Here is an 8,246-nt window from a genome sequence, read left to right on the forward strand (position 1 = left end):
AGGGCAGTGCTTGCTTCCACGGCACATGTATTATGATTGGAACTGGCCAGGCGCAGTGGCTCACGCCTGTAATCCCAGCACTTTGGGAGGCCGAGGCGGGCGGATCACGAGGTCAGGAGATCAAGACCATCCAGCTAACACGGTGAAACCCCGTCTCTACTAAAAAAATACAACAACAACAACAACAACAAACTAGCCAGGCGAGGTGGCGGGCGCCTGTAGTCCCAGCTACTCGGGAGGCTGAGGCAGGAGAATGGCGTGAACCCGGGCCAGAGCTTACAGTGAGCTGAGATCCGGCCACTGCACTCCAGCCTGGGCGACAGAGCAACCCTCCGACAAAAAAAAAAAAAAAAAAAAAAAAAAATTAGAACGATACAGAGAAGATTAGCATGGGCCCTGCAAAAAAAGATAACACGCAAATTTGTGACATTTTCTGGGCCAGGGGTGGGGGAGTGCGCAGTGGCTCATGTCTGTAATCCCAGCACTTTGGGAGGCCAAAGTGGGCAGATCACGAGGTCAGGAGTTGGAGACCCGCCTGGCCAACGTAGTGAAACCTCATCTCTACTAAAAATACAAAAAAAAAAAAAAAAAAATTAGCTGGGTGTGGTGGTGGGCACCTGTAGTCCCAGCTACTCAGGAGGCTGAGGCAGGAGAATCGCTTGAACCTGGGAGGTAGAGGTTGCAATGAGCCGAGATCACACCACTGCACTCCAGCCTGGGTGTCGGAGCAAGACTCCATCTCAAAAAAAAAAAAAAATTATGGCCGAGCGTGGTGGCTCACACCTGTAATCCCACATTTTGGGAGGCTGAGACGGGTAGAGCCTTTGAGATCAGGAGTTTGAGACCAACCTGGCCAATATGGTGAAAACCTGTCTCTACTAAAACTACAAAAATTAGCCAGACATGGTGGCCAACGCCTGTAGTGCCAGCTACTGGGGAGGCTGAGGCAGGAGAATCGGTTGGACCCGAGAGGCAGAGGTTGCAATGAGCCGAGATTGAGCCACTGAAATCCAGCCTGGGTGACAGAGAGAGACTCTGGCTCAAAAAAAAAAAAAAAGAAAAAGAAAAAATAAGGAAAATAATAAATAAATAAATAAACGGGGGAGACGGATGCCACCCTCCCTCCTGCCCCAACTCTCCACCTTCCTCTCCTCCCTCACCTTCCACCTTGACCCTGAGACCCACCGCACCTAGCTTTCTCTTGTTGATCTACCTGTACATTGCCTTTCCCCCCACCCCAATGCACCATAGAATATGAGACCCTCCAGGTCAGGGTCTGGATCTCAGCCCTCTTCGACCACAGTCTCTCAGACCCCAGCCAATTGTCAAATCCAGGAAGCTACACGAAGAATCAAGTACAAGTGCACAGCGCTGGGTGACCCCATGCTTAGTCTCAGGGAGAGGGAAGTTGGACCTCTCCCAAGAATCCGTGGGCCAAGCCGTTGTAAGTTACGGGCTAGCATGAGTCTATCCACTGGAGCTCTGAAGACAGAGGGCACACTGGGCATGTAACTAGAATCCCGCACAGGAGGAGTCCACTGAGAACCCTGGGGGAATGACCTGGGCCAGCACCCCTCCCTACCCCATGTCCCCCGCTCACTGGAGCCCAGTGGTTGGGTCCTTTGTGAGGCAGGCTGAGGGGTCAGTGGATCCTGAGGGTCTGTGGTCACAGTAGGTGGGAAGTCTCAGATGAAGGAGCCCCTTCCTGGGAGCCAGACCCTCACACCATGGCGAGCGTGGTGGTGAAGACGATCTGGCAGTCCAAAGAGATCCATGAGGCCGGGGACACCCCCACGGGGGTCGAGAGCTGCTCCCAGCTAGTCCTAGAGGCTCCCCAGGGGGTGAGCAGCCGGGCCAAGGGGATCCCGAAGAAAAAGAAAGCCGTGTCGTTCCACGGGTGGGTTTGTTGTATCCTGTCAGGGATGGTTCTAACGCCCAGCACTTCCTCCAACAGAGCAGGAGTCCGACTGTGGATGCTGGAGGAAGGGGAGGGGGAAAAGCCAGCAGGTGGGGGGCAGGAAAGAGGGCAGCGGTGAAGAAGACATCAAGTCACAGGGAGGTAGAAAGGAAGAAGGTAATGTGGATGAATGGAGGGAGGAAAAAAGCCTCCTGTTTCCTGAGGAAACAGGAGGATTTGGATATTGGATGGGTTTCAATAGGTATGTTTGTGTTCTTGTCAAAATGAAAATTCTTTTGAGTTGACAGGTATTCTTGTTTGTGTTGTAAAATCTTAGTACAGCAGTGGCACAGGAAAAATTATACATACCCCAGTAGTAAGTTTTTCTAAAGGATCTTTTTCCTATAATGTTTAAACCATTATTTATCTTCTCTGGTTGGCATCAAGTACTTGATACGTCTTAATAGAAGGGAAAGAAGTTGTTTCATTACTTGTAGTGGGTGCAATCCTTAGCAAACTCTACTTTTTAGAGTTTTGGGTAAAGCCTGGGTATGTGGGGAGTGGGGAGGGAAGAAGGAGAAGGGAGGCTAGTGAATGAAGAAGAAAGTAGGTGGCCGGGACAGAGAAGGGAGGATAAAGTAGGCAGTGGGGAAGGAGAAGAAAAAAGTAGGTAGTGGTGACTGGGCATGGTGGCTCACGCTTGTAATCCCAGCACTTTGGAAGGCTGAGGCAGGCGGATCGTGAGTTCACGAGTTCAAGACCAGCCTGGCCAACATGGTGAAACCCTATCTCTACTAAAAATACAAAAATTAGCTGGGCATGGTGGCACATGCCTATAACCCCAGCTACTCAGGAGGCTGAGGCAGGAGAATTGCTTGAACTGGGACCAGGGAGGCGGAGGTTGCCGTGAGCCGAGATCATGCAACTGCACTCCAGCCTGGGCAACAGAGTCAGACTCTGTCTCAAAAAAAAAGTCCGGGCACGGTGGCTCAAGCCTGTAATCCCAGCACTTTGGGAGGCCGAGACGGGCGGATCACGAGGTCAGGAGATCGAGACCATCCTGGCTAACACGGTGAAACCCTGTCTCTACTAAAAAATACAAAAAACTAGCCGGGCGAGGTGGCGGGCGCCTGTAGATCCAGCTACTCGGGAGGCTGAGGCAGGAGAATGGCGTAAACCCGGGTGGCAGAGCTTGCAGTGAGCCGAGATCCGGCCACTGCACTCCAGCCTGGGCGACAGAGCGAGACTCCGTCTCAAAAACAAACAAACAAAAAAAGAAAGCAGGCAGCAAGGAAGGAGAATAAAGCAGGCAGCGAGGACAGAGAAGGGAGAAACTTGTATACGGTGAGAGTGGAGTCACAGCGGGTGAGGTATGGAGAAAGGAAGGCAGGAGGGGCCAGACACCGTGGAGCTGCTTCTCGACCTTTCTGCCTGTTTCTCCTCTGCAGGGTGGAGCCCCAGATGTCCCACCAGCCCATGCACTGGTGCCTGAACCTCAAGCGGTCCTCGGCCTGCACCAATGTGTCACTGCTCAACCTGGCTGCCATGGAGCCCACCGACTCCACGGGGACAGACTCCACAGTGGAAGACCTCAGCGGCCAACTCACACTGGCCGGGCCCCCTGCCTCCCCCACCCTACCCTGGGATCTGGATGACGCAGACATCACGGAAATCCTGGTGAGGGCCCCCCCACACCACCTGCTGGGGAAGACCGAGGCCCTCCACTCGGTGGTAGCAAATACTTAAGACGGGGATGGGGTGTTTTTGACTTGGAGTGAGAACGTTCTGGTCATTCTTTGAGACGCAGAGGAACTAACTGGGAACTGCCTCCTCCTTCTCTGACAGCCAGCCATGAATCCGGGAGTTGGTCTTGTATTTTCTTTCTTCTTCTTTTAGAGACAGTCTCACTGTGTTGCCCAAGATGGTCTCAAACTCCTGGGCTCAAGTGATCCTCCGGCCTCGGCCTCCCACAGTGCTGGGATTACAGGCGAGAGCCACTGTGCCTGGCCTGGGTGTTGGTCTTCAGTTCATACAGTCACTCCCAAATGTACCCAGTGAGGCTGGGCTCAGGAATCAGACCAGATCCCTGCGCTTGGGGAGCTCCCAGTCTGGTGGGGGCAAAAGACACAGACTAGGGTGAGAAATTCCACGGAGGAGATCCCAGAGAAGGGCTTCTCAAGCCAGGTTGGGGGTATCAGGGAAAGCTTCCTGGAGGAGGATGTCTTGCAACTGGACCTTAGCAAGTGAGTAGGCGTTCTCTGAGGGGAGTCACCTAAGAATCTGGGGCAAAACTGAGAGGTGAGCAAGATTTAGGGAGATTTAGAGAATTTCTGGCAAAAGTATAGAGGGTTACAACTTGGTACTTTAACTCACTGCACCTCTGCTCCTCACCCCCTATCTGGCTTCCCCTGGGCCAGGCCTGAAACAGGCTCTACCAGATACTGAGAACTACACTAACAATAGCCGTGATCTTCATGATGCTGATGAGATTCACTAGCACTTACTAGCACTTTCTATGTTCAGGGAGCCCCCGTTTTCTCATCTGTAAAATGGAGATGCTTACATTCGTTTCTTCATTTTTAAAATCTATTTATTTATTTATTTATTTATTTATTTTTGAGACAGAGTTTCGCTCGTGTTGCCCAGGCTGGAATGCAGTGGCGTGATCTTGGCTCACAGCAACCTCCGCCTCCCGGGTTCAAGCCATTCTCCTGCCTCAGACTCCCTAGAGGCTGGGATTACAGGCATGCACCACCACACCCGGCTAATTTTGTATTTTTAGTAGAGACAGGGTTACTCCATGTCGGTCAGGCTGGTCTCGAACTCCGGACCTCAGGTGATCCGCCTGCCTCGGCCTCCCAAAGTGCTGGGATTACAGGTGTGAGCCACTGCGCCCAGTTTTTATTTATTTTTAAGGCAGGGTCTTGCTGTGTCTCCCAGGCTGGAGTGCAGTGGCACAATCACAGCTCACTGCAGCCTGGGCTTAAAGGATCCTCTCATCTCAGCCTTCCGAGTAGCTGGGACCACAGGCACACACGTGGCTAATTTGTTAAAAACTTTTTGTAGGCTAGGCGCAGTGACCTATAATCCCAGCACTTTAGGAGGTCAACGCAGGTGGATCACGAGGTCAGGAGTTCGAGACCAGCCTGGCCAATATGATGAAACCCTATCTCTACTAAAAATACAAAAATTATCTGGGTGTGAGGGTATGTGCCTGTGGTGGCATGTGCCTATAGTCCCAGCTACTGGTGAGGCTGAGGCAGGAGAATGGCTTGAACCCGGGAGGCGGAGGTTGCAGTGAACCGAGATCGCGCCACTGTACTCCAGCCTGCATGACAGAGCAAGACTCTGTCTCAAAATAAATAAATAAATAATAAATAAATAAATAATTTTTGTAGAGACAGAGTCTCACAATGTTGCAGTCTGGTCTTAACGTCAAGCAATTTTGGGGCCTTAGTCTCCCAAAGTGCTGGGATTACAGGAGTGCAACACCATGCCCAGCCACATATATTCTTTTTAACAAATATTTCTTTTTCTTTCTTTCTTTTTTGAAATGGAGTCTCACTCAGTAGCCAGGCTGGAGTACAGTGGTGCGATCTTGGCTCACTGCAAACTCCACCTCTCAGGTTCAAGTGATTCTCCCACCTCAGCCTCCCAAGTAGCTGGGATTACAAGAGCGCCACCACACCTGGCTAATTTTTGTATTTTTAGTAGAGATGGGCTTTCACTATGTTGGCTAGGCTAGTCTTGAACTCCCAACCTCAGGTGACACCCGCCTCAGCCTCCCGAAGTGCTGGGATTACGGATATGGGCCACCACACCTGGCCTCTCTTTTTCTTTCTTTTTATTTTTATTTTTTTTCATTTTCTTGAGATGGTCTCACTCTATTGCCCAGGCTGGAGTGCAGCAGCATGATAATAGCTCACTGCAACCTCAAACCCTTGGGCTTAAGAGATCTTTCCACCTTGACCTCCAAAGTAGGTAGGACTACAGGTGCACAGCTAAACAAATGTCTTTCTTTCTTTCTTTCTCTCTTTCTTTCTCTTTCTCTCTCTCTCTCTCTTTCTCTTTCTTTCTTTTTCTGTTTTTGAGACTGGTTCTTGTTCTGTTGCCCAGGCTGGATTGACAGCATGACAGCCCAGGCACAATATTGGCTCACGGCAGCCTTGTCCTCCCCAGGCGCAGGTGATCCTCCCACCTCAGCCTCCCAAGTAGCTGTAACTACAGGCAGATGCCACCACAGCCAGCTAATTTTTTTTTTTTTTTGGAGATGGAGTCTCGCTCTGTTGCCAGGCTGGAGTGCAGTGGTGTGATCTCAGCTCACTGCAACCTCCACCTCGGGTTCAAGCAATTCTCCTGCCTCAGCCTCCTGAGTAGCTGGGACTACAGGCATGCGCCACCACACCCAGCTAATTTTCATACTTTTAGTAGAGACGGAGTTTCACCATGTTGGCCAGGATGGTCTTGATCTCTTGACCTCATTATCTTTCCGCCTCAGCCTCCCAAATTGTTAGGATTACAGGCGTGAGCCACCGTGCCCGGCTTCACCCAGCTAATTTTTAAAACAAATTTCTGAGGCCGGGCTTGGTGGCTCACACCTGTAATCCCAGCACTTTGGGAGGCTGAGGTGGGCGGATCACCTGAGGTCAGTAATTCGAGACCAACCTGATCAACATGGAGAAACCCCATCTCTACTAAAAATATAAAATTAGCCGGGTGTGGTGGCACATGCCTATAATCCCAGCTACTTGGGAGGCTGAGGCAGGAGAACCGCTTGAACCTGGGAGGCGGAGGTTGCAGTGAACCGAGATGGTGCCATTGCACTGTGGCCTGGGCAACAAGAGCAAAACTCCGTCTCAAAAACAAAAACAAAAACCCAACTAAGGTAGACAGCCATGTAGTAACCTTCGCAAGGTCAAGGTTGTAGAGCTCGTAAGAAGCAGGACCAGGACAAGAAGGCTGCTGCTTTTGTCACTAATACAAAAGGACTTTCTCTCCTCAAGACTCCCCTGGGTTGAGTGGGGGATATTTGGAGGGGAGAGCCTGAGGCAGGGAGGCCAGAGGGGAGGCTGGGCGAGGGTCCAGGGAAGGAGGAGGAGCTGCAGAGAAGAGAACAGGGCAGAGAGTCTGGGCTGGGAAGGATGCCTGGGAGACATCTCCCTCAGACAGAAGAGCTCTCCGCCCTCTCTTGGGGAGTGTCTCTCGGGCAGCACTTGCAGCCGTTTGCCTCCCACCAGAGCTATTTCTGAGTCACATCCCCCAGTGGATCGTGAAGCCTGAGAAAGTGCCCCAGGCAGCCAGGATCAAGGTCTGACACAGCCGCCAGCTGGCTGTGGGGCTGCAGGGGAGTGTGGGCCTCTAAGGGGCTTCAAGTTCCTTCTCGGTGAAATGGAAAAAGTAATGACCTTGGGGTGCGTGCTGGAGAGGTGAGGGGGGCAGCAGGAGCTGGAACCAGCACCCAGCACCTGAGCTGCATCCAGAGAGAAGGCAGGGACAGGCAGAGAGAAGGGCACAGAGCCCAGAGAGAGGGGACAGAGACCCAGAGAGAGGACAGAGACCCAGAGAGGGAGACAGAGACCCACAGAGATGGGGACAGAGACCCAGAGAGAGAGGAGGACAGAGACCCAGAGACAGAAGGGGACAGAGACCCAGAGAGAGGGGAAGGGAGACCCAGGGAGAGGGGGGCAGAGACCCAGAGAGAGGCAGATAGAGACCCAGAGAAAGGAGGACAGAGACCCAGAGAGAAAGAAAGGGAGAGAGACCCAGAGAGAGGGGGATGGAGACCCAGAGAGAGGGAGACAGAGACCCAGAGAGATTAGGAGAGGCACCCAGAGACAGAGGGATGGAAACCCAGAGAGAGAAGGAAAGAGACTCGGAGGGTAGGGGGACAGAGGTTCTGGGGAAGGGACAGATGGGTCCAGTGTGAGAGAGATGGAGACTCAGAGACAGAAGAAGAGATGATCCAGGGCTGGGCACGGTGGCTCACGCCTGTAATCCCAGTACTTTGGGAGGCTGAAGTGGGCAGATCACTTGAGGTCAGGAGTTCAAGAGCAGCCTGGCCAACATGGTGAAACCCGGTCTCTACTAAAAATACAAAAATTAACCAGGTGTGGTGACAGGTGCCTGTAATCCCAACTACTCAGGGGGCCAAGGCAGGAGAATCACTTGAACCCCAGAGGTGGAGGTTCCTATGAGCCGAGATCATGCCACTGCGCTCTAGCCTGATGGACAGAGGGAGACTCCATCTCAAAAAAAAAAAAAAAAAAAAAAAAAAGAAGAAGAAGAAGAAGAAAAAGAAATGATTCATAGAAGGGAGACAGAGACCCACAGTAGGAAAGTGGGGGAGCAG

General features: G+C 52.0%; 1 protein-coding gene and 1 pseudogene across 1 annotated transcript; both read left to right on the forward strand.

Annotated features, from left to right (window-relative positions):
- Positions 1 to 355: 355 nt before the first annotated feature.
- Positions 356 to 435, forward strand: LOC113219941 (annotated as a pseudogene).
- Positions 436 to 1,727: 1,292 nt separating this feature from the next.
- On the forward strand, positions 1,728 to 3,643 carry TSKS (testis specific serine kinase substrate). Its single transcript, XM_023197786.2, has 2 exons — positions 1,728 to 1,897; positions 3,346 to 3,643. Exons 1-2 carry the CDS (start codon positions 1,728 to 1,730, stop codon positions 3,641 to 3,643), a joined length of 468 nt encoding a protein of 155 aa, XP_023053554.2.
- The last annotated feature ends 4,603 nt before the right edge of the window (positions 3,644 to 8,246 follow it).

Source organism: Piliocolobus tephrosceles, chromosome 21 (assembly GCF_002776525.5).
Source record: "Piliocolobus tephrosceles isolate RC106 chromosome 21, ASM277652v3, whole genome shotgun sequence".
Lineage (NCBI taxonomy): Eukaryota > Metazoa > Chordata > Mammalia > Primates > Cercopithecidae > Piliocolobus > Piliocolobus tephrosceles.